This window comes from Rhinoderma darwinii, chromosome 10 (assembly GCF_050947455.1).
Source record: "Rhinoderma darwinii isolate aRhiDar2 chromosome 10, aRhiDar2.hap1, whole genome shotgun sequence".
Classification (NCBI taxonomy): Eukaryota; Metazoa; Chordata; class Amphibia; order Anura; family Rhinodermatidae; genus Rhinoderma; species Rhinoderma darwinii.
The window spans coordinates 91717447-91744977 of record NC_134696.1 but is presented as its reverse complement, the minus strand read 5'-3'; the positions used below and the strand labels follow the sequence as shown (position 1 = coordinate 91744977).

The 27531-nt window shown below is 43.5% G+C and overlaps 1 protein-coding gene across 1 annotated transcript in view; it reads right to left on the bottom strand.

Moving 5' to 3' along the window:
- LOC142661564 (cell adhesion molecule CEACAM8-like) overlaps positions 1-27531 on the bottom strand; it is a 37790-nt gene that overhangs the window by 9616 nt on the left and 643 nt on the right. Inside the window, exons 2-6 of the mRNA XM_075838989.1 lie at positions 18429-18788; positions 11772-12038; positions 7542-7799; positions 7150-7284; positions 2768-2817 (exon numbers count right to left, since the gene is read on the bottom strand). Coding sequence (XP_075695104.1) covers positions 2768-2817; positions 7150-7284; positions 7542-7799; positions 11772-12038; positions 18429-18788 — 1070 coding nt within the window. The remainder of the gene's footprint in view (positions 1-2767; positions 2818-7149; positions 7285-7541; positions 7800-11771; positions 12039-18428; positions 18789-27531) is intronic.

The following is a 27531-nucleotide window of genomic DNA, read 5'->3' as shown; positions in this document are numbered from 1 at the left end:
GCTATCTACAAGGGGGGATGTATGTGGCACTATCTGCAAGAGAGGGGCTGTGTGTGGCACTATCTACAAGGGGGGCTGTGTATGGCGCTATCTGCAGGGGACTGTGTGTGACCTCTTTAATTTATTTTCTTTTAATTTATTTTTATGTTAATTACATTATATAACTATATCGCTTGTATAATGTAGAAATGCTTTTATGCTCGAGTTACATTAACCCGTTAGTGACCGCCAATACGCCTTTTAACGGCGGCCACTAACGGGCTTTATTCTGATGTATGAGCCTTTTTACGGCACTGCATCAGGATAAAGTAAACAGCGTCAAATCTCCCTGCTGCTAGAGGCAGCTGAGGGCTGGGGGCGTCCCTGCTCTGCCGTGTGAGATCGATATAAGTATCGATCTCACCCGTTTAACCCTTCAGATGCGGTGCGCAATAGCGTGCACCTCATCTGAGTGGTTTTGGAGAGAGGGAGGGAGCTCTCTCTCTCTCCCACCGACACCCGGCGATATGATCGCAGAGTGTCTGTGTCTCCAATGGCAGCCGGGGGCCTAATAAAGGCCCCCAGGTCTGCCTGGAGCGAATGCCTGCTACATCATGCCGGAAGCATGACCTAGCAGATGCCTGTCCGTTTTAAACGGACAGGCAGTAATACACTGCAATACAAAAGTATTGCAGTGTATTATAATAGCGATCGGAGAATCGCATATTAAAGTCCACTAGTGGGACTAGTAAAAAAGTTAAAAAAAAGTTTAATAAGGGCATGACCACACATGGCGGAATTCCTCCGCAACTGTCCGCATCAATGCCGCACCTAATCCGGGTTGCGGATTACGGCTGCGGATCTGCACAAAATGTGCAGAAAATTGATGCGGACTGGCCGCTGCGGACTGCAGGAAAAGTGCTTCCCTTCTCCCTATCAGTGCAGGATAGAGAGAAGGGACAGCACTTTCCCTAGTGAAAGTAAAAGAAATTCATACTTACCGCCCGTTGTCTTGATGACGCGTCCCTCCTTCGGCATCCAGCCCGACCTCCCTGGATGACGCGCCAGTCCATGTGACCGCTGCAGCCTGTGCTTGGCCTGTGATTGGCTGCAGCCGTCACTTCCACTGAAACGTCATCCTGGGAGGCCGGACTGGAGACAGAAACAGGGAGTTCTCGGTAAGTATGAACTTATATGTTTTTTTACAGATACATGTATATTGGGATCGGTAGTCACTGTCCCGGGTGCAGAAACAGTTACTGCCGATCGCTTAACTCTTTCAGCACCCTGGACAGTGACTATTTACTGACGTCTCCTAGCAACGCTCCCGTCATTACGGGAGCCCCATTGACTTCCTCAGTCTGGCTGTAGACCTAGAAATACATAGGTCCAGCCAGAATGAAGAAATGTCATGTTAAAAAACCAATACGCTCCGCACCACACATAACATGTGCATGACAGCTGCGGACTTCATTGCGGAACTTAGAATCTCCATTGAAGTCAATGGAGAAATTCCGCCATGAGTCCGCAACCAGTCCGCCACTGCTCCGCAACAGACAGAGCATGCTGCGGACACCACATTCCGCTCCGCAGCCTATGCTCCGCAGCGGAATTGTACGCATCGTGTAAACGAACACTGCGAAATTAAAGTGAAAGTCAATGGAGAAACGGCTCCGCTGCGGATTAACGCTGCGGAGTGTCCGCAGCGGAATTTAAGTGAAAATCCGCCATGTGTGAACCCGCCCTTAAAGTTAATTTAAAAAAAAATGTGAAAAATAAATGAAAAACCCACCTTTTCCCCTTACAAAATGCTTTACTATTAAAAAACCAAAATAAAGTAAAAAAAGTTACACATATTTGGTATCGCCGCGTCCGTAATGACCCCGGCTATAAATCTATTACATTATTTAACCCGCACGGTGAACGCCGTAAAAAATGTAATAAAAAATTATCGAAAAATTGCTGTTTTCTGTGAATCCTGACTTAAAATGGTACCAATAAAAACTACAAGTCTTCCCGCAAAAAAAAGCCCTAGTACAACTGCATCGGCGGAACAATAAAAACGTTATGGCTCTTCAAATATGGAGACACAAAAACAAATAATTTTGAAAAAAAAGCGTTTTTACTGTGTAAAAGTAGTAAAACATACAAAAACTATACAAAATTTGGTATTGTTGCAATCGTAACAACCCGCTGAATAAAGTTATTGTGTTATTTATATCACATGGTAAACGGCGTAGGTTTAAGACGCGAAAAAGAGTGGCGAAATTTCAGTTTTTTTTCTATTCCCCCCCAAAAAAAAGTTTATAAAAGTTAATCAATAAATAATATGTATCTCAAAATGGTGCTATTAAAAAATACAACTTGTCCCGCAAAAAACAAGACCTTATACAGCTATGTAGACGCAAAAATAAAAAGGTTATAGCTCTTCGAATGCGACGATGGAAAAACGTAAAAAATGGCTTGGTCATTAAGGTTTAAAATAGGCTGGTCATTAAGGGGTTAAAAAAATTGTGGAAAAAAAAATTACACCTCATTGATTGATAGAGAAAGCAAACATGGCGTGGGGGAAGGAGATGTCGGGAAGTAAGTTGGGGGGGGGGGGGGGCGCCAATCTGAATCTTTGCCCCGGTTGCAGGAGAACCTAGCTACACCTCTGGTATACGGTAACAATTGTCTCAGATTTATCATGTCAGGTACTGGATAAGAGGAATAATATGAGTTTTCAATATAATTCTGTTCCTATGAAATCATTGCAGCGTGCACTTGTTACGACATCGTCACATACCGTAAAATTCTCATATATAGGAATCGGTTCCTCTCTGTTCTCCGATGATTCTGGTGATAGATCACAAGACGTCATAAGAAACTATAATTTAGGCAACTGGAAATATAACTTTATAATTTAATTTAAACTGAATCTCCACTTTTTAACACCGTGTTGTTTTTAGGTCCAAAATTCTGTTCAGAATAATTTCAAAATGTATCTGAATCACATTCAGTTCTCCGTTTTACTGATACAAAGCCCCAAATCCAGTAGTTGTAAAGGCGAATGTGCTAAAGGGAGATAAGGAGTTTACTACATACTGTTATATTGCATTTATATTATTACTATTATTTATATGACTTACTATCATCATTTATATTCACTTTAATCCGTTTAATTCACTTGTACGCCGTTTACTGTGTGGTATAAACAACACACTAACTTTATTCAGCGGGTTGTTACGATTGCAACGATACCAAATTTGTATAGATTTTTTAATGATTTACTACTTTTACACAGTAAAAAATCTTTTTAGCAAAATTATTTGATTTTGTGTCTCCATATTTGAAGAGCCATAATTTTTTATTTTTCCTCCAATGCAGCTGTATGAGGGCTTTTTTTTTTCGGGACGACTTGTAGTTTTTATTGGTACCATTTTGGAGTAGATGTAACTTTTTGATCACTTTTTATAAAAAAAATTTTATAGCAGGATTCACAGAAAACAGCAATTTTTGCATTGTTTTTTATTTTATTTTTTATGCCGTTCATCGTGCGGGTTAAATAATGTAATAGCTTTATAGTTGTGGTCGTTACGGACACGGCGATACCAAATATGTGTAACTTTTTTACTTTATTTTGTTGTTTTAATAATGAAGCATTTTGTAAGGGGAAAAAGTGGGGTTTTCATTTTTTTTTCACTTTTGTTTTTATTAACTTTATTAAGCTTTTTTTTTTTTACCTCTGGCATGACCTAAGCAGGCATACACTACAGGCAGACCTTGGGGGCTTTATTGGGCCCCCGGCTGCCATAGAAGACATGACACCCGGCGATCTTATTGCCGGGTGCCGGTGGGATGAGAGGGAGCTGCTTCCCTCCCTCCAAAACGACTAAGAGGCAGCGCTCGCTATTGAACGCCGCATCTGAGGGGTTAAACGGGTGAGATCGATACTGATATTGATCTCACACGTTCGAGCAGGGATGCCCCCAGCCCTCAGCTACCTCTGGGTAGCATGGATATTTGCCCTTGAGGGCTAGGACTCGGGTCCGGCACATGGTTGTCCATTTTTAAACGTTCTTATATATTGTCAGCGTCTTTTTTGTATCATGTAATGTTGAAATAAAGTTATTCCATTTATATTAGAGGTTCAGTCTGACATATGTGTCTTCTTGTTAGAAAATTGACTATGTTTATGCACACATTGACTGGAACTCTAAATAGATATTTGTGGTGCCCACTTTATATTGTTCTAGAGTTGGAGATATTATCTAAAAAATACTAGGTGAATGTGTGTTCCTAATTAATCCTACTATCTATAAATTATATTTTATACCCAATATTCACAAGACTACAATTAACCCCCCGGGGCGCCCCATCATGGCAGAATGTGGGTCCCTTACGACCCCTCTCTAGATATCTTGACTGGTTTTTAAGTCCGCTGCTTGAAAGTCTGCCATCACATTTGACTGACTATAAGGCATTGTTTAAAAACATAGAAGGTAGACAAAGGGAAGAGTCATTCAAGTTGGTATGAATTGATGTTGAAAGTTTTTATACTAGGATTAGACATGTTGATGGCATAAAAGCAGTTTGCCTTAAAGTATGCTCGATCAGTTAGGAAAATACATTAAATGCACCAATTTTGTTTGATTTGTAACGTCCATTGGGGTTGTGGATCCACTGGACTACTCTGCCGTAACGGAGTAGCTGCGGGCCAGACAGGGGTAAGGGTGTGTGCACACGCTTCCTAAAAAACGTCTGAAAATACGGAGCTGTTTTCAAGGGAACCTTGGTGGCAGATTGCAGGTAGCGGATACAAGCTGGTGCCGGATTACTGGAAGCAGGCTGTGCCGGATTACTGGAAGCAGCCACAGAAGACAGGGTACATGACACCGACTGGTCACGGACACAGGACTCAGGATACTGACTGGTCATAGACACAGGATCGAATACCTTCACAGACTAACACTGGGTTAGTACAACATTGCTCAGGCACTTAGGAAATGGAGAATGTGCCTTAAAGGGAACTTGTCACCAGCATTTCACCTGGTGCTAGTGGGTGAAAAATAATTTCTATGTAACCTATAATTATCTTCTATGTAGGCCCTGTAACTTTAGTATTCAGTTTTTTAGTGTTCCTTTGCCGAGTCATATCTTCAGTCGAAAAGAGTCCATACATGACAGGGGCATGCGCACTATTTTAGATGATATTTCGTCATTTAGGGTGGGCCAGTTTTCGGCAGTGGGCGGGCATAAGAAGAGGAACGAATGAGACTGACGTATTATTACCTAAAAATGTTTGCAGACCGTTGTTTACAGTCAGAGGAGGAGTTTAGGAGAGGGGATAACGGCAATGAATTTTTGACAGCAGCGGTCAGCGAGGGATGAGTAGAGTTCAATAGGTGAAATGCTGGTGACAGGTTCCCTTTAAGTAGTCCTGGGAAGCAGCAGAGTTGGTTGGGTAACTTATGAATTTTGCACGCACTGGCCCTTTAATAGGCAGCAGAGTGCGCGCGCTCTAGGAATATAGCGGCCGTGGGCCACAGATGACAGAGGAGGTTGGCAGCCTTGTGGAGGCGAAGGCCGCCGAGCAAGGTTACGAGACCCGGTAGATGGGACCGCTGTCAGATGCGGGGCCCACCGCCAGCGTTAAATTATACTTTACATTTTGTTCTTTTTCATAATGTAATCATGTTTGATGGTAAATGGTACCACCAAAGCACCGAAACTGCGATGGGGACCCCCGTGAGCACCTCGAACATGTATCTGAAATACATATATTTATGGTGCGTTTTGTGGCTGAGTTTGGAAATCATTCCATTCATTTCTTGGATGTAAACCTATATATTAAAAATAATGTTTTGCAATGTAGAGGGTATCGAAAACCAACTGCTACCAACTCTCTATTACACTTTGAAAGTTATCACCCCACTCATGTTAAATAAGCAGTTCCGTATTGTCAATTCTTACAGCTACGTTCGATTAATACTACCAAAGTGGATTTTGTAACCCAAGCTAAAGAATTAAAATGTTGTCTTATATTAAGGGGTTATACATATAAAGTCATTGAGAAAGCATATGGTAGGGCTCTATTTGCAGAAAGAAAAAAATCTAATTTTTTTGTAAGAAAATAAAAAAACAGGATAAAAGATTTGTGTTATCGTTTCAATATAGTCCTACGTCTGATTTTTTTTACACAAACGATATTGTGTCATTGGCATGTAATTGAGAGCGATCCCGAGTTAGAAAAGGTTGCTATAAGAAAACCTGTTATCTCCTTTAAACGAGTAGTAAATTTGTGTCCGATCAAAGCACGTGGCTTGAGAAATCGCTGCCAATAGGTAACCATCGCTGTGGATCGTGCTGCTTCTGTGAATATTTGATCAGGGATCACTGTATCAGTCTGAGCTCTGTCTGTTTTGAAGAACACAATTTTATGTCGCTCTATGATGTGTATTGAATTAAATGCCCCTGTAACTTTTTTACATAGGTAAAACTATAAGACCTCTGTTCAATAGATTCAGAGAATATGTAAATTCAATAGCGACTGGACGCGGGGTACCCAGATTGATACAGCATGTTAAACAGTGTCACAATGCCAATAGGGCCCCGGCTGCCATGGCACCAAATCGGTTGCCCGCAATTGCATTTGCGGGCTGCCGATGGGTGACAGAGGGAGCTCACTCCCTCTGTAAACAACTCAAATGCAGCGGTCGCTAATGACTGCGGTATTTGAAGGGTTAAACGGCCGCGATCGAAGTAAACTTCGATCGCTACCGTTGGAGCAGGAGCCCGGCTGACATCAGACAGCCGAGCACCGGCTCCAGCCTGCACAGGAGACTTGTGCAGGACGTTGATTAGGCCGCCGTGAAAAGGCGGCGGCCTAGAATAAAGTCTATTAATGACCGCCGTGAAAAGGTGTATCGGCGGTCATTAAGGGGTTAAGGAACAAAAATTATCCTAAACAAGGCCGCCAAATTGTAATGCTTTATATTAGGAAAATGTATACACCCATTTATATGGTTGCCGTTATATCTGGTATGCTATACAAGATCTCTTCACTCCCCAAAGGGAATTTTTTTTTTCTTCATTTATTTTGGAGTTACATATACAGTATAGGGAGAGTATAAAGGAGATAGTGTAGTAGTCGGCCTTTGTTAGTAACATGTCAGTATTTTCTCTTACCATTTCTCCTCTTTGTCACAAATTTCCTGTATAAGCAGACACTTCCAATAATAACAAGTACAACTGCCAAGATTATGGCAAAGGCAAGTCCTAGTCCAAGTCCTATGGAATTCTCATTCACTTCATTCATGAATTCTAGAAATAATAATAATAATAATAATAATACACGTAATCTACTGTATTATAAATAGGAATGTTTATAACGAAATTGTATCATGTAAATGTCCCCTGGATTCTATGTTGATCTACGTTTAGTTCAGTAGAACCACAGGGAAGAAGTGATGTCCAAGTTTTGCGGCCATAATACGGATGTTAAAATGTGACCATATTACAGCTCTGACACTGGAAAACAGGCTCATTAATAAACCACTAAGAACTCTTTATAACCTCACCTGCTGTCACATTCACATATACAGTAGCAGTGGCAGTGCGGAGAGTCACTGGGTTCCTCACCACACACGTGTATATTCCTTGGTCCTCAGTTTTAGCGTTACTTTTATCATATTTGTTTGTCTTTTCCTCTAAGACGGTGTCATTGACTTTCCATTGATATTCAGGAGGTGGGAAAGAATCAGCAGAACATGTTAATATGATGGAAGAACCAGGCCTCACATATCCCGTGCCTTCTATTACTGCCTTATTCGGGCCATCTGCAAAACACAAGAGGAGCAGGTGTAAGAAGTAAATCTGCCCATAGACATGAGATAATTCATGGGCAAAAGTAATGATTCCAACGCTATCTGCTGCCAGGAACATCTCAGATGCTGAACAATGACAGATATTCTCCTGAAAATGTCCTCTGGTGAGTTGGATGTTCTGTAATGATTTCAGTTGTAATCTCAAGTTTACAGTATATACAACCGATTATAGGTGACCTGGCGTTATAATAGAGTTATCGCCATTGTTTTTCTGCCTCTAGTAGTGATATTCTTTTAACCTCTTCCCAACATTTATTACACATGTGCGTCATAGTCGGGGGGGAGGGCACGGACTGAGCCCACTCCCTATGCAGCAGGTGTCAGCTATATAATACAGCTGAGAACTCGCTCTAAAGGCCCGGGGATAACTCCGATCCTGGCCGTTTAATTGCTTAGATGTCACGTTAAAGTGCGAACTCGGCATGTAAGTCATTAGACAAAAGGGGAGAGACACTTCTGTTACTCCAACTCCCCCATCCCGCAATGCGATCGCAGGGTGCAGACGTTTTCAAGGCAGACTGGGGCCTAATTAATTGAAAACAATTAGAGGCAGGGCTTAAAGGGGTTGCCTACTACCGGATAGGTCATTGGTACATGATCTGTGGGGTTCCAGCACCCGGAACCCGCACCGTTAAGCCGCTCCGGCTGCCTCCAGGCACCGGATGTTATGGCACATTATGCGATGTACGGAGCCGGAAGAAGTTGGCTCCCTACATTGTGTAGCGGCCGTGCTGCAGAGCTGCAAGTACCGCAGCTCGGCCGCTGTTCCGTGGCCGGAGCCAACTGCTCCCGGCATGTACGTCTGGTGCCTGGAGGCTTAACGATGCGGGGTCCGGGTGTCTAACTCGCACCGATCATATACTGTGGATAGGTCATCAGTTGTCCGGTAGTGGACAAGCCCTTTAATAGAAGCTGGCAAAAAGCACAATACAATTGTATGTTAACATTTTTAAAAAATTAAAAAAATAAATAAATAACTTTTCCCATTTTCCCAAATATAATGTAAACAATAAAAAAAATAACATAATTGTTGTCGCTGTGTTAAATACAAACTTCTACAATATAAAATTATTCCACTTGCAAGGTAAGAGCAGTTAGAAAATAAAATAAATAAAAACCGCTGGAATTGCGTTTTTTTGATCACTTTAGCTTCCTAAAAAAACGCAATAAAAAAGTCCAAAATGGTACAAATAAAAACTACAGCTCGCTCATGCAAAAACCAAGCCCTTATACAGCTCCACCAACAGAAGAATATGGCGGTACAAACAAATATTTATTTTTAACAAATTGTATTTATATTTAGCAAAAGTAGTAAAATATAAAAAAACCTATATAAATTTTGTATTGCCATAATCGTATTGAATCGCAGAATAAAGTTAAAAGCAAATTTTTCGCCCTGCAGAAAACAAGCCCTCATACAGCTGTCGACAAAAAAAATATAAAATTTGTACCTTTTGGAAGACGAGGACGAAATAACTAAAGTAAAAAAACAAAAAATTACTGCAGCGGGAAGTGGTTAAACTCTCATTTAAAGATGTTTGTGAGGTTTCTGGTAGCTCCAGTCAATGGCGAATCATCATTGGGCGTTTTGGGTGGCCGTCTGGAGCCCGAAGCTCCTGGGGGGCCCATGGCCGCCCCAAGTACAATGCGTATTTGATGCAATTTTGCCACGAATCGTGGCAAAAACTGTGTCAAAATGGCATTGTGTTTGTCCTGTAAAGGACCTGCAGACGTAAAGATCACATGTTACTAATTAGAGACCTGCTGGTCACATGACCGAAGGTCCTACAACAGCAGCAAGAGAGAAGACCGTGAGGTGAGGTGAGCTGCTAGGTAAGTATAAGGGGATCATGGATTTGTTTAAGGGCTCTGGGGTCTGTGTTTAGGGGGTCTATATTTAGGGGGTCTGCATTTAGATGGTCTGGGGTCTGTATTAAGGGGTCTGGTCTGAGGTCTGGATTTAGGGTGCTTGTTCTGGGGTCTGTATTTGTTTAGGGTGCTTGTTCTGGGGTCCATAGTTTAGAAGGTCTGGGGTCTGTATGCATTCTAATTTATTAGTCTGAGTAAAAGGGATGGTGTCCGGACAACCCCTCCAATGTATGGTCTTGGGCCTTGGTGTCTGAATTTTTTTGTTTCTATTGAGGCTGGAAATGGCTGCAGAACCGAGGAGCAAAGATGTCTCATCGGGAGAAGTCAACATACCGGTTTGTGTCAGATGGAGAAGAAAAGAGAACGACTCCCATCAGAGAAGACATCACTTGTGAGTCACTGGATCTATAGAGGATCTGTCCCCTATCCTGACATGTCTGTTATAGAAAATCCTTAATTCCACGTAAATTCTTTGTGTACCCAGGACTAATAGACAAATGAATGTTACCATTCCCATTGTTAAGAGGATGTGTCCCTACACAGTGTGATACAGTCAGCGATGGTTGGAGACTATCAGTATGTAGGGACACAGCCCTTTGACAAGAGGAATTGTAACACCCATTTGTCAATGCTCGCACAAAAAGGTGGTGTTCACTATAGACACAGCAGAGCAGCGGTGGGGAAGAGGGGCCCAAGTTTGTGGAAAAGCCCAGGGCCTATGGTCTACTTAATCCACCACTGGCTCCAGTCGTTAGATCAGGGGTGGGGAACCTTTTTTATTTTAACTTAAAAATTTGCCTGCTATATTTGATCAAACATTTAATTAACTCACCTATTAACTCACTTATCTTTGGTGAGACGGGTGATGTTGGCCGGTATTGATGATGTTGCTCCTGCGTCGGTCAGTCTGGAGCGAAGTCGTCTCTTTAGAAAGTATTGAAAGGAACTCGCAGCGCTAAGTTGTTCCGACTTACTTACTTAAAGGGGTTTTTCCTTCAGGGACATTTATGACATATCCACAGGATATCTCATAAATGTCAGATAGATGTGGGTTCCACCTAAACCCCATTCTACCTGTCTGTGTTCCTGCTGATTTCCGACCATGAAGAAGAAAACAGCATAACTCGCTGAGCTGCGCTGTTTCTGTAACTCCCATAGTAGTGAATGGCAGTTATGGAAGCAACGCAGAATGCGTGTTACGCTGTTTCCGTAACTACCATTCAGTTCTATGGGACTTAGGAAACAGCGTAGCTCAGGGAGCTTTGCTGTTTTCTTCTTCATGGTCGGAATTCACAAGCTTCAGCACAACACAAAGAGGTAGAACAGTGTTTAGGGGCCTCGTTCTAGAAATAGATCTGGGATCCAGAGGTGGGACCCGCATATATCTGATATTTATGACATATCCTGTGGATATATCATAAATGTCCTTGATGTCACTTGGACCTCACTTTGAGTGAGTAGGGCACGCGGATGGAGCCAAGGAGGGAATGACACGGCGGCAGCGGCGGTCAGAGTGAGGTCGAGGCGTGCTGTGACAGGAGTGGACCAGCCCAGTCACCTGATCTCATGTCACTGACGTGAGGTCAGATGACAGGACTGTGCCGGCCCGGGAGTCAACCAGTCCGGTCACCTGACCTCACGTCACTGACTCAGGTCAGGTGACCAGACGGGTCCACTCTTGGGCCGGCACAGTCCAGTCACTTGACCTGACGTCACTGACTCAGGTCAGGTGACCGGACTGATCCACTCTTGGGCCGGCACTCACCGACTTCACTCAAACCGCCGCCATGCTTAGCTCGATCCACCCTCCTCCTGCTCCTACATGTGAGTGAGTAGGGTGGATGGAGCTAAGTAGCGAATGACGCAGTGGCAGCACGGTCTGAGTCAGGCCGGGCCGGACCAAATTATCCCGCGTGTCTGCCGGCCAGACGTCTCCCACCCCTGCATTAGTTCATCATATATGTGATATCAAGGCCAGTCAGAATATCAGCGAGGACACATGGAAATCTTTGCATGTATAATGATCACACCAGTAGAACTATTATAGTTACTCACAGGCCACAGTAACTGTGTAGGGATCACTGAAGTCCTTGCTGGCAAGGTTCTGAGCTTCACACTTGTATTCTCCTGAGTCTTCTCGTTGAACACTGGGGAAGGTGAGAGTCTTGTTATCTCCAGATAATTTGGATTCAGAAGAGATGCTGGTACCACGTCTGGTCCACGTTATCGTTGTAGCACGTGATGTGTCACAAGTTAGGGTAAATATGTTATTTTCTTTGAGTTGGGTGATGGATGCTGTGATTTTAGGTTTAGTGACCAGCTCTGTGAGAAACAGAAACATAGAAGACACTTGTCATATATAGAATTTCCTGTTTAGATCAAAATTTAATATATAAATAAATTTAGTAATTTCCAGTGTTTTTCAGAATAACTTTTAAAAACCGTATTAGAGAATTCAGAGGTAATACAGCCTTTCGCCCTTCTTATAGCTGGAGCCAGAGGCGCAGTTTTCCTTCATCCAAGGCAAATATTCAGTTTGGCATCCCACATCTGAAGCTTTAGTCAGTTTACTTTGCAGCTCTACCAATTCATGTAACATTAATTTTTGTTTTCAGAGCGGGGGTGACTCTGTGTGTTGAGACTCAGGCGTCATCTGCGGCGATAAGCTATTTAACTGACAGAGACGCTTTATGCCTCTGTGTGCCAGGCGGTGGCTATGTGTGACAGTAACACTGGGCTGGCACCAATTCTGATGTTAATAGCAGATATTACCAGTGCTGGGTATTGTGACTATGGAATACATGTGTTGTCCATGTCATGTGCAAGTACCAAGTACATCAGCACCAGCGAGTGCATAAGTCATTAATAATGAACATACGTCAGAGTGCACGTCTTTTACGAATTCTCTGGAGGGCCCCTGGAGACAAAAGGGGCGCATCAGAATATTTTATTGTGACTTGTTTAGGTAATTAGTGCATTCATGTTTCTGAGCTACACTAAGTGTTAACTGAAGTTTCCCATTTTTTTGTGGAGAATCTTGATTGGATGGAACGTTGGAAAAATCCACTATAAAAATCCGGCAACCGGTGTCTATTTCAAGCAGAAGACCTGAAGAGCCAGAGCTTGATGAAGATGGAAGACTGTCTACAATGGCTTCTAGCAAGAGCAGAGAGCAAAGAGGGAACAAAGGGGGAGCAAAGGGGGAGAAAACTGGCTTTCGGCACTGCTTAGCCCTGAAGAAGATGCCGGGAGCTGATGTTAGAGACTGGAGATGGAAATAAGTCTGAGGAAGTGGGAGCAGGTGGTGCTGAAGATGTTTGTCCCTCTGGAAGGAGTCACAGAGTGTAGATGTCTACTCCTCCAGTTGAGAAGAAGAGGTAAAGAACCCGGGACCCGGAGCCGGAAGAGACCAGCAGCAGAAGGTGGAGTCCGGCTGGTTAGTGGAGGTGCCGCTTTGTCAGCATTGGCAGAGAGCTTGGGCCTACTGGGAGCAGCGCGTATGGAAGAAGGAGTTGGAATTAGGCCAGTAGAGGATTGGCAATTACTGGAGCCAGCAATCCAGTAAAAGCATTGGGGAAAACCGCCAGCCTCAGGTTGCCATGCCACCGAAGGGCAGGCTGGCAGCGAAGGGTGCGAAACTGTAGGAGCCAGTACGCTGCAGAGGCGGATGCCAACAACGTGCAGGGACCTGGATGCCTGGACAATCTGGAGTAAGATAAGACGTGTGCAAATTTTGGCCCGGCTTTATCTACTGCTACTATTAACCCCTCTTTTTTGCAGAATTTTTTTTAAATCAAAGGCTGAAGCTTTTGCTAGAGGCTGTGCCTGCACCGAACATCAATTCTAAACTTCATGAAAATGTTATCACTCATGATATGGGTACGAGTATCAGTGTAGGTTCTGTTAGTGGGAATGACATTTCTTCCTCTAGTAGCAGGAATTTTAGTGTTAGTGAAACTTGCTTTACAGAAGCTATTGTCCTTTGAGTTGTCGCTTTTAGTTTTATATCTGTCATCCGGTTTGAAAAGAATTTTTTTTTGAAGCAAACATTTATTGACATGATATCTTTATAACAATTGTAGATCTGAACCAGAATGTACTTTTCGAGCTGATCATATCCCATGTTTCATTGCTTTAAAAGAGCAAACCAGGCCATGCAGGCACAGCCAAGTACTGAGGGTTATATTAGTAAAAACATTGACACCAGTGAAGTGCTGCCATTTCTAGGGGCATTCCCAGACAAGGTGATAGCAGCGGTGGCACAGAAGCGATTTTAGAAGGCTTTTATATTCCTCCTTTTTTAGATGATGGTTTTACTTGGATCGATTACTTAGTTTTGGTTAAGAAAAATGTAAACATTTTTAGAAACAATCTCTATAAAGAGTCTCAGGAAGACACGATGTCCATGTGTCGTTTTATGTGGTGATAACTCTGGAATTCTTTTACTTATTCTAGTGATTTTCAGATTGTTTTTCGTAACACTTTGTATTTTATCTTAGTGGTAAACTTTGGACGATATGTTTACTCTTTATTTATAGAAAAACCTAACATGTAAAGAAAATGTTAAGATATATGTAAAGAAAATGTTAAAATAAGGTTTACCATGTCTTCTTTATATAGGCATCTTTTTTCATTTAATTTAGGCTGGGTTCACACACCCTATTTAGGGACGTAATTCGCGCGTTTTAACCTCGAATTACGTCCGAAAATACGGCACCAAAGCGTCGGCAAACATCTGCCCATTCATTTGAATGGGCTTTACGATGTTCTGTGCCGATGGTTATTTCTTGAGACACTTCTTGAGACGTAATTAGAGCAGTTTTCCATTGACTCCATGGAAAAACAGCTCCAATTACGTCCGTAATGGACGCAGAGAAAAGCGCCTGCAACATGCCATTACGTCTGAAATTCCAGCCGTATCGGACGCTGCTGTGTGAACATACCCTTACACTGATAGGAAACTTATTAGGTCTTGCCTTTGGCTGGGCCTAATAGGCATCCATCCATGGCCGACCAGGAGGCCATTGTTAGGCTTCCTGGTTGCCATAGAAACCATTAGCACCCCACAATTGCGATGGGATACACAGGGATATACCTCCCTCTGTCAATTACTTAGGTGCCATGGTTTCTATTGACCGTGGCATCTAAGGGGCTAAATGGCAGTAACTACTTTGTCAGCCATCGCAGCGTGAAGTCGGCTCTATATTAGAGACGGCACCTGTGCCCTCTTCACTTTTAGGACGTAGCTGTACGCCCATTTGCGTGATGTCATTGCTAAAATGGGCGTAGCGTTATTGCCATGTGCGGAAAGGAGTTAATTGCTTTCTTTGCAGCCCTCCATGTTGGAAAACCTGGTAGTAAAAAATGTCTTGCTAGTTTGTTTTATAGTGATGTGGGGTTTATCAATAAGGGTTTATTGGTTCTCATTAGGAAATTAAAACCTGATTAATTGGGTGGAGGGACTTGGTTGAGATTGTTTGTAGCTGGTAACAATTTGTGTCCGGTAAAGGCGTTGGTTGATAAGGTTATCTATAAGGCCGTCTGCTGATGGGCCACTACTCATTCATGTGGATGGTTCGGTTGTGACCAAACTTCAATTTAAAATTGTTCTAAATAGTGATAGTCTATGAAAATCAGGTAAAACGTACCGGAGTGTTTATATTTGTTAATAAAAGGGCACAGCATATCTTTATTCCCATTCACTATGTTCAGCGTTCAAAACTTCATACGTCGCATGTCCGGACTCAAAGTCTTCTCGTACCCTACATAAATATATATGAGAAACTGCCAAAGGCAATATAGACCCATTTTTTCCCCAACTACTTGCTATCTAATAGAATAGTTAAATTGTAAAAAAAAAAATTGTGTAATTGAATAGGGACAAACAACATAGAATTTTAAAACTACAATGTATGCTGGTAAATATGAACATCGATGTTCCTATAACGCATAAAGGTAATAATGACCCAATGCAAGTGATTAGCACTGAGCATCAACACTCTAATGAATTGTACGTGTATCTGCGGCGAAACATGTCGGGGGGACCATATTAGTTATCCTTATAGAGCAATGTTTACTGGAGCTGACTAGTGTAAAATTCATTAGAGTCTTGATGCTCAGTGCTAATCACTTGCATTGGGTCATTATTACCTTTATGCGTTATAGCAACATCGATGTTCATATTTACCAGCATACATTGTAGTTTTAAAATTCTATGTTGTTTGTCCCTATTCAATTACAAATAAAGACATTTTTTACAATTTAACTATTCTATTAGATAACAAGTAGTTGGGGAAAAAAACGTGTCTATATTGCCTTTGGCAGTTTCTTCTCGTATGTAAAGTTTTTTGTCCACCAACTACTAGGGTCTGTTTCCTCTTTTGTTAAACTACATAAATATATATCTCTATCTAGCACAGTCGAGGAGGGCCACATTAGTCACTTACCAGCCAGGATGCTGTAATTAGGTGGACCCATGTGCAGTAGACATACCAGTGGCAGGAGTTGCTTGGGTACGAGGACGCTGTGAGTCCGGACATGCGTAGTATGAAGTTCCCGAACGTTGAACATCGATAATGTAAATAAAGTTATGCTGTGCCCATTTATTAAAACATAAAAACACTTAGGTAAGATTTGGTATGGATTTTGACTGTACAGTACTATATATACGTGGCACATTGCACTTGTTCATTGCTTGACAAAGACTCTTTGGGGTTGAAATGTTTGCATACAGGTTGTGGGGTGAATAAACTCACAATTCTTCTTTACTTTGGAGTGCTTGGACTTCTCTTCTTTATATTTATGGGTTGTCTGTCATCTTTGTTCTTTCTTCCCCTCTGATATGGTTCCCCTTATGCAGCTTACATCTCCCATGATGCTTCTGGCGTTGCAAAGCCAGAGGGGGCGGAGTCTTATCACACTGCACTTGCTCTGCTCTGAGTCCTATCTAAGTGCAGCAAGTGATATATAAGTCACATTGAACTTCTGTTCCCACACTGTAGAGTCTCAGTGTATTCCTATGTGATGCAGCTGCAGGCTGTCTCCTCTGCATTCTGCTTGTGATAGGTGTTACCATGTAAATTTTTACACAGGAGGCAGCGAGGAGCAGCATCTCCTAGAAATACACTGGATTCTCTGCCCACTGCACTCACAAAAAATATAGACAGGCAGTGTGAGTCAGGGAAATGGTATAGCTAATCATAATATGGACTCACCTATCATATTACTGCCTTCCTGCTCCCTTAGATAGGGGAGAAATTATCTCTTCATCAGCACTATATGCATGGAAAGACATACAGGACAACAAGGATGATAGGGATGGGTGGGGAAAGGAGAGGTCTCAGAGCTTCCAGGAGGAACGGCATGATGTAAGGTGATGATGTAATCCTGTAGTTTACAGAAAGTCAGCCACACAGGACAAATGACCTTTTGCCTACACATGAGAGCATGTTCTATTTTGGTTGTCAGCCTGAGATCACATGACACAGCTGCCCATAATAAAAGGGCTCAAAATACGTTGATGCAACTGAGCTTGGAAGAAACAAATGACTGTTAGAATATTGCTGCTGAGTTAGACTGATACATGCAGAAAAAAAGTGCTTCTTTAATATGTATGTTAGGCTGCAGTTTTAGTTTAGCTTTTCTTTCCTAGGTCCCAAGAAACTCTGTTTGGATAATGTGACATTGGGCAAAAAGAAGAGCTGGTTATAATTATTCTTGTAATTTGGGTATGGAGCCCAAGTCAGTTAAAGTATTTTAGAGGTTTAAGATGTAGCGAAGTTCAGCAGCAATTAATGTTAGCCAAAGGGCTGGTGCCCACCCTAACCTTATTATAATTAATGCAGACTTCAACAACTTGGCGAAAATTAAAACCTTTGATGTTGTTTCAGAAATAAAGAATGACATTCTCCTTTGCAATGGCCTTTTTCAGAAAGCCAGGATAGTCTTTTCAGGGATTGTACCTTGTCTGGTATTGACATTTAAAGACTGTGTGTTTTCTTAGACAAAATTTGGAAAGAATAAATAGAGCAATAGCGAACTTTATGTTATTTTATTTTTTTCCTATAGGCATTATGAGTATGCAGGTTTCGTTCCAGACTTATTTAGGGATCATTTTCTAAATTTGTTCCACATCGGATATTTTTAATTTGGATATGAAAAATATTGTTACGGTTGTAGTGCTGTGGGGGGCAATGCCAGCCTTGTAAGCCTTCCTGGCAGGTGAATGTGTCGCCTAGCTTAGTGCTGAGTGGATAGGTCTATTGATCAGAATTATAGTGTTTGTTGGTTATTGGCACGAGCCAAAATGGCTAAACCTGTGGTTTATTTAAATTATTTATTTACTTATTGATAGCGCTTAATAAATCACTGTGGACAATTTCTTCAAAGCTTTGTCTCTGAGTCTTTATTTTACGCTTTATTGTTTATATTATATAATGTGTATATTATGTATCATATATTCCCATGCTATAAGATTTATATTCTTCTGTAACGGAGAAAAACTTGATGGCGCCTCTTCTATGAAAAATTGCCCCTAGCAGCCAATCACAGTAAACGGTTCATTTCTCCTGTGCAGTGTAGAGAATGGAAGCTGAACTCTGATTGGTTGCGACGTGCAGTCAGGACGACTTTTCTCTGAGACAGTTTTCCTTACATGAGGCGCAGTGAGAACTTGTAATATATGGAAAAGTGTAAATAGAAAATGATACTCACCATAGACGGTCAGAGTCACATTTATCTCATCTGCTTGTGTCAGTGTCAGTAGCCTCACTATATAAATTCCTCCATCTGTGATTTGAAGATCGCTGATGTGTAATGATCCGTTACTGAAAACGGTGAAGTTTTTAGTATTGTGCAGAGGTCCAGAAATTATTTCGGGACTAGTACCAGCAAGATATGCCAGAATGTAATATTCATAGTTTGAATCTGGTCCTTTATACCAGCTGAAACCGACAATTCTCGATGTAATCCCAGTAAGACTCAGGGTGACAGATCCATTAATAACTGGATACTGGGGGATCGGCTGGATATTCCACATTGCACTGGTCACCTCCAATGTGAGGACGAGGAGAACTACAAGAGAAAATCATCTGTAACTTTATATTTGTCATATCAACTCAAAACTTTTTCTATAAAACATAAAACAATCATTAGTGGCCTTTTCTTCCAAAAAGTGACAACAGGAAGTGAAGCCATATTGGTTGTCCTCTTTGAATGATCGTCTTCAGATAGTAAAATGTCCTTTTGTCAGCACGTCCAATCAATAACAAAGTGACAGTTTTACCATCTGTTTCTGAGAAAATAATTAGGCTGCACCATAAAAACAGTAATATCTCTGTAAGTAAAACAATAAATAATATTTATTCAGCTTTGGCTGCTGCTTTAACGTCGGCTTTACTAATATATGGTAATTTAACCTTTGGTTAGAAATCCTCTTGTACTTTGTCTTTTGAACACAGCATTGAGTTAAACCTCACCCATTGTGATGAATTAAACCAAACAGCAAACTCTGCTCTGCTACATCTGTACGACTCAGAAATAGATACTTAGCACTAGGGATGTCACAATACCAGAATTTGGACTTCGATACCGAAACTTCGTGTAGTATTGCGATTTCGATACCAAAACGATACTTTGCCAACAGTAATAAAAAAAAAATCTTCAGATGTGAGGCGCGAGGCGTTATTGAATTTTGAATGTGCCTCACATTAATAGTAATTAACCCCATCATGTTTCTCATTCATATTGGGTTAATGTGTAAGGTACATGATGGGGTTAATTACTATTAATGTGATGCACATGGAGGTAAAATGAATCACACCTCGTGCCGCTCAATAATAAGTGATAGAAAGCAGTTTTTATTTTACTTTTTTACAGCGTACACATCATAAATGACGCAAAAAAATTGTTGTGAAGGTTATTACGGCCGCGCCAATACCGAATATGTGTATATCTTATTTTAATATTTATTGTAAAAATAGTGTGTGTATTTTTTTAAAATGTAATATTACTTTATGGTTTTACTTTATTTTTAAACGTTAATGTACTGCTATATATCTATATACAGATAGTACACAGGCATAGATCTATATACCAGAACATTAGCCTGTGTACGAATAGTATACAGGCAGTTGTTAGGACATACCTCAGTATGCCCTAACAACAGGAAATATGGTAAGACAGCCCTGGGGTCCTTCAATGGACCCTGGGCTGTCTGCCCATATATGGTATGTCCCTCAATCGCGTCACAGGAGGGCACCCCCCTTCTCATTTTCCCCTGAATGCTGCAGAAAGCTTTGATCGCAGCATTCACGGAAATAACCATGGAGATGAGATATTTCTCTCATCTCCGCCAGCGGGACTGCGGCTGTGTAATACAGCCATTGCCCCTGCTCCTGACAGGAAGTGCGAGCGCGGTCTGCATGAGGTGATGCGGCCGGTCTGCACTAATGAGCGACGGCGCAGGCACTGAAGACAGAACATGGGGGTGTTTTGCAGTGCGCACGCCATGTTCTGTCTTCAGTGTCGCCGCTCATTAGTACAGTGCCGGCCGCATCACCTCATCCTGACGGCGCGCACTTGTTGTCAGGACTCAGGAGCGGGGCGATGGATGTATTACGTAGCCGCAGCCCCGCTTTCATACATTCATGTGTTACAATGCTAAGCTATGCGGACGCACAGCTTAGTATCAAAATACATGAAATAACAGTATCCAACCGTTTGGGGATGCACAGTATCGAAACAGTATCGAAGTTTCGATGCATCGTGCATCCCTACTTAGCACAATATAAAACATTGATCCCATGAATCTATATAGAACGGCAAAGGTTCAAGAACAGTTTGTTGTGTCAGTCTGACAATTATTACAACATGCAGCTCTTATAAAATGAATGTGTATGGCCGTCTTGTAACTTTATCAAACACACTTATATTATATATACAGTGAAGGAAATAAGTATTTGATCCCTTGCTGATTTTGTAAGCTTGCCCACTGTCAAAGACATGAACAGTCTAGAATTTTTAGGCTAGGTTAATTTTACCAGTGAGAGATAGATTATATAAAAAAAAAAAAAAGAAAATCACATAGTCAAAATTATATATATGTATTTGCATTGTGCACAGAGAAATAAGTATTTGATCCCTTTGGCAAACAAGACTTAATACTTGGTGGCAAAACCCTTGTTGGCAAGCACAGCAGTCAGACGTTTTTTGTAGTTGATGATGAGGTTTGCACACATGTTAGATGGAATTTTGGCCCACTCCACTTTGCAGATCATCTGTAAATCATTAAGATTTCGAGGCTGTCGCTTGTCAACTCGGATCTTCAGCTCCCTCCATAAGTTTTCGATGGGATTAAGGTCTGGAGACTGACTAGGCCACTCCATGACCTTAATGTGCTTCTTTTTGAGCCACTCCTTTGTTGCCTTGGCTGTATGTTTCGGGTCATTGTCGTGCTGGAAGACCCAGCCACGAGCCATTTTTAATGTCCTGTTGGAGGGAAGGAGGTTGTCACTCAGGATTTGATGGTACATGGCTCCATTCATTCTCCCATTGATGCGGTGAAGTAGTCCTGTGCCCTTAGCAGAGAAACACTCCCAAAACATAATGTTTCCACCTCCATGCTTGACAGTGGGGACGGTGTTCTTTGGGTCATAGGCAGCATTTCTCTTCCTCCAAACATGGCGAGTTGAGTTAATGCCAAAGAGCTCAATTTTAGTCTCATCTGACCACAGCACCTTCTCCCAATCACTCTCAGAATCATCCAGATGTTCATTTGCAAACTTCAGACGGGCCTGTACATGTTCCTTCTTGAGCAGGGGGACCTTGCAGGCACTGCAGGATTTTAATCCATTACGGCGTAATGTGTTACCAATGGTTTTCTTGGTGACTGTGGTCCCAGCTGCCTTGAGATCATTAACAAGTTCCCCCGTGTAGTTTTCGGCTGAGCTCTCACCTTCCTCAGGATCAAGGATACCCCACAAGGTGAGATTTTGCATGGAGCCCCAGATCGATGTCGATTGACAGTTATTTTGTATGTCTTCCATTTTCTTACTATTGTACCAACAGTTGTCTCCTTCTCACCCAGCGTTTTACTTATGGTTTTGTAGCCCATTCCAGCCTTGTGCAGGTCTATGATCTTGTCCCTGACATCCTTAGAAAGCTCTTTGGTCTTGCCCATGTTGTAGAGGTTAGTCAGACTGATTAATTGAGTCTGTGGACAGGAGTCTTTTATACAGGTGACCATGTAAGACAGCTGTCTTTAATGCAGGCACCAAGTTGATTTGGAGCGTGTAACTGGTCTGGAGGAGGCTGAACTCTTAATGGTTGGTAGGGGATCAAATACTTATTTCTCTGTGCACAATGCAAATAAATATATATAATTTTGACTATGTGATTTTCAGTTTTTTTTTTTATATAATCTATCTCTCACTGATAAAATTAACCTAGCCTAAAAATTCTAGACTGTTCATGTCTTTGACAGTGGGCAAACTTACAAAATCAGCAAGGGATCAAATACTTATTTCCTTCACTGTATTTATGGATTTTTTTTGTGACCATTCGCCAATTTTGTCCCATGTAGATCAATGGCTACCACTGTTTGCCGGCTCCCTAGCTGTAACCAATAACTTCTTTGTGTTTAGCCTTAAAACTTGTAATAACAAGGAGACGTATGAGAAGGTTACACTAACTAGACTTCTCTCCCACAGGCAGACATCCTCTGAGAACAGGCGAGTAACCACCAGACCAGCGGCTATGGGGCCCAACAACTAAGAGGACCCCCTCCAACTCAAGGTGAGGTGCAGCTAGTGGTGATTATGGATGATGGACAATATTTGGACTTTACTGGGAGTCTCCTGTAAGTGAACGCTTCTCTATTTCCACCCTCCCTGTAATGACAGGGGTAGGGAAACAGACAAATGAGCCCTAAACTACCCGCCACTCAGTCCCTGCCTACTTGCAACGACGAGCCCTAGGCGACGGGGTACAAGTGGGCGACGATCCCTACGCTCAATAAGTGCACGACAGACAAACAGACAAGGGTACACAGAAGCTAAGGGAAATGGGGCAGTTGCCCACGGCAACACCGTGAGCAACAAGAGTGGTGAACGAGTCGAGTCAAACCAGGAGTGTACGAGGTACAAAACGCAGAGCAGGAGAGTAGTGAACAAGCCGAGTCAAACCAGGAGTGTACGAGGTACCAAACGCAGAGCAGGAGAGTAGTCAGTAAGCCAGGGTCAATATGAAGCAGGGTCAAATAGTTCAGAAGCTGCAGCAGGGCCAGGAAACCAAACGAGAAGAATCACAAGCAAGGAGGAACAGGAAAGGCAGGTATAAATAGACAGAGGGCAGGAGCTAGCTCCGTCTGGCCAGGCTATGATAGGCCCTCCCACTCCTAAGCCTGCCATCCTGAGTGGTGGAAGATGGAGTCAGTCTCACAGACATAGAAGCAGGTGCAGACTGATTACCTATGGGCGTTGACACAGAAGCTGTGCCTGGCAGATCCTTTACAGTACCCCCCCTGTTATGAGGGGCCACTGGACCCTTTCTAGGTGGACCTGGTTTATTGGGGAAACGAAGGTGGAACCTCCTGACCAATACCCCAGCGTGAACATCCCGGGCGGGTACCCAAGTCCTCTCCTCAGGCCCGTATCCTCTCCAATGAACCAGGTACTGGAGGGAGCCTTGGACCATCTTGCTGTCCACAATCTTGGCCACCTCGAATTCCACCCCCTCAGGGGTGAGAACGGGGACAGAAGGTTTCCTCGAGGGAGCCAAGGACGGGGAGCAGCGCTTAAGGAGGGAGGCATGAAACACGTCGTGTACGCGAAAAGATGGGGGCAACTCCAGTCGGAAGGAGACAGGATTGAGGACTTCAATGACCTTGTACGGCCCTATAAACCGGGGAGCAAGCTTCTGGGACGGGACTTTAAGGCGCAAGTTCTTAGACGATAGCCACACCCGATCCCCAACCATAAACAAGGGGTTAGCAGAACGTCTTCTATCTGCCTGAGTTTTTTGTATGCTCTGGGACGCCTCTAGGTTCTTCTGAACCTGGGCCCAGACTGTGCACAGTTCCCGATGAACGACCTCTACCTCGGGATTGTTGGAACTACCAGGTGAAACGGAGGAGAACCGTGGATTAAACCCAAAATTACAGAAAAAGGGGAAGACCCCTGACGAGTTACTGACCCGGTTATTAAGGGAAAATTCGGCGAGGGGAATGAATGAGACCCAATCATATTGACAGTCAGAGATCAAACACCTTAAATATTGTTCTAGAGATTGATTAGTCCTCTCAGTTTGACCATTAGTTTCAGGATGGAAGGCAGAGGAGAAGGACAGATCAATCTCCAACTTTTTACAGAAGGCTCTCCAAAACAATGAAACAAATTGTACCCCTCTGTCCGAAACAATATTGACAGGGACCCCATGGAGACACAGGATGTGTTTGACAAACAAGGTAGCTAACGTCTTGGCATTAGGTAGTTTCTTGAGGGGCACAAAGTGGCACATCTTACTGAAGCGGTCTACTACCACCCACACCACCGACTTGCCTTGAGATGGAGGCAAATCGGTGATAAAATCCATGGCGATATGGGTCCAAGGTCTCTGTGGAATGGGCAAAGAACGTAGTAAGCCCGCTGGTCGGGACCTGGGAGTCTTGGACCTAGCACAAACCTCACAAGCGGCGACGTAGGCCTTAATGTCTTTAGGCAACCCAGGCCACCAATAGTTTCTGGCAATGAGGTGCTTGGTACCCAGGATGCCTGGATGACCAGATAGTGCGGAGTCATGATTTTCCCTAAGTACTCTTAGCCGGAATTGCAGGGGAACAAACAGCTTGTTCTCAGGAAGGTTCCCGGGAGCTGAACCTTGATCAGCCGCAATTTCAGAGACTAAATCAGAATCAATAGAGGAAATGAAAATACCTGGAGGCAAAATCCAAGCAGGATCTTCCTCTGAAGGAGGGCTGGCCATGAAGCTACGCGACAGTGCATCAGCCTTAATATTTTTAGACCCAGCCCTATAGGTAACCAAGAAGTTGAATCTGGTAAAAAATAACGCCCATCGAGCTTGTCTCGGGTTTAGCCTCCGGGCAGATTCTAGGAAAACCAGATTGTTATGGTCGGTAAGGACTGTTACCTGGTGCCTAGCCCCCTCCAGGAAGTGGCGCCACTCTTCAAATGCCGATTTAATGGCTAAGAGTTTGCGGTTGCCAATATCATAGTTACTCTCAGTGGGCGAAAACTTCCTGGAGAAGTAGGCACAGGGACGGAGATGGGTGAGGGACCTGGTACCCTGGGACAAGACAGCCCCCACTCCCACCTCGGATGCGTCAACCTCCACGATAAATGGCTCCATTTGGTTGGGCTGAACCAGCACCGGGGCCGAGATAAACCACTTCTTAAGGACCTCAAAAGCCTGGACAGCCTCAGGAGGCCAGTGGAGGAGATCAGCACCTTTGCGAGTGAGGTCCGTAAGAGGCTTAGCGATGACCGAGAAGTTAGCAATAAATCTCCTGTAATAATTAGCGAACCCCAAGAAGCACTGTAACACCTTCAGGGAGGCAGGTTGGACCCATTCCGCCACAGCCTGGACCTTGGCGGGGTCCATGCGGAATTCATGAGGAGTGAGGATTTGACCCAAAAATGGTATCTCCTGCACCCCAAACACACATTTTTTGGTCTTCGCAAACAGTTTGTTTTCCCGAAGGACCTGGAGCACCTTCCTGACATGCTCAATGTGGGAGGACCAGTCCTTGGAAAACACAAGTATGTCATCAAGGTACACTACAAGAAATACCCCCAGGTAATCTCTTAAAATCTCATTTATGAAATTCTGGAAGACCGCAGGAGCATTACACAACCCAAAGGGCATGACGAGGTATTCGAAATGACCTTCGGGCGTGTTAAACGCAGTCTTCCACTCATCCCCCTCTTTGATGCGGATAAGGTTATACGCCCCCCGTAGATCAAACTTAGAGAACCATTGGGCCCCCTGAACGTGATTAAAGAGATCAGGAATCAAAGGAAGGGGATACTGGTTCCTTACAGTGACCTTATTCAAGTTACGGTAGTCAATGCATGGCCTAAGACCACCATCCTTCTTTCCTATGAAGAAGAAGCCAGCACCTACCGGAGAAGTAGAGGGGCAAATGTAACCCTTGGCCAGGCATTCCTGGATATACTCTCTCATGGCTTCACGTTCGGGACAGGAGAGATTAAATATCCTACCCTTAGGGAGCTTAGCTTCTGGTACCAAATTGATAGCGCAATCGTATTCTCTATGAGGAGGTAACACTTCAGAGGCCTCCCTAGAGAAAACATCAGCGAAGTCCTGAACAAACTCAGGTGGCGTGTTCACCTCCTCAGGGGGAGAAATAGAATTAACAGAAAAACATGACGTCAAGCATTCATTACCCCATTTGGTAAGCTCCCCAGTATTCCAGTCAAACGTGGGATTATGCAACTGCAACCAGGGAAGGCCTAAAACCAAATCGGACGATAATCCCTGCATCAACAGTACAGAGCACTGCTCCAAATGCATGGAGCCAACAAGGAGTTCAAAAACAGGGGTATGCTGCGTAAAATAACCATTAGCAAGAGGAGTGGAGTCGATACCCACTACCGGGACAGGTTTAGGCAAATCAATCAAAGGCATAGCTAGAGACATAGCAAATTCCACAGACATGATATTAGCAGAAGACCCTGAATCCACGAAGGCATTGCCGGTAGCAGACCTACCACCAAAAGAGACCTGAAAGGGAAGCAAGATTTTATTACGTTTCATATTTACGGGAAATACCTGTGCGCCCAAGTGACCTCCCCGATGATCACTTAGGCGCGGAAGTTTTCCGGCTGCTTATCCTTACGCCTAGGACAGGTGTTCACTTGATGTTTGTCATCCCCACAATAGAAGCAGAGACCATTCTTCCTGCGGAACTCTCTACGTTGTCGGGGGGACACGGAGGCCCCGAGTTGCATAGGTACCTCCGAGTCTTCCGTGGAAGAGCGAAGCAACGGAACCTCGGGAGGCATCATGGGGGAGTCAGAGGGGAAAACACAAAAACGTTCAAGTTGTCATTCCCTGAGACGTCGGTCAAGTCGTACCGCTAAAGCCATAACCTGGTCTAGGGAGTCAGAAGAGGGATAGCTAACTAGCAGGTCTTTCAGGGCGTTCGACAGACCCAACCTAAACTGGCACCTTAAGGCAGGGTCATTCCACCGAGAAGCTACGCACCACTTCCTAAAGTCAGAACAATACTCCTGAACAGGTCTCTTACCCTGACGTAAGGTCACCAGCGGACTCTCGGCAAAGGCAGTCCTGTCAGTCTCGTCATAAATGAGTCCGAGAGCAGAAAAGAAAAGATCAACAGAGGAAAGTTCAGGGGCGTCAGGAGCCAAGGAGAAGGCCCATTCTTGGGGCCCTTCCTGGAGCCGGGACATAATTATACCCACCCGCTGGCTCTCAGAACCTGAGGAGTGGGGCTTTAAGCGAAAATAGAGCCTACAACTCTCCCGAAAGGAGAGAAAAGTCTTCCGGTCCCCTGAGAACCGGTCAGGCAACTTGAGGTGGGGTTCAAGAGGTGAGGTGAGGGGCACTACCATGGTAGCATCAGGCTGGTTGACCCTCTGAGCCAGGGCCTGGACCTGTACGGAGAGACCCTGCATTTGCTGAGCCAGGGTCTCAAGGGGGTCCATAGTAGTGTGAGGGACCAGGGTAGACTAGGTATATGGGCTTGTGATTATGTAATGACAGGGGTAGGGAAACAGACAAGTGAGCCCTAAACTACCCGCCACTCAGTCCCTGCCTA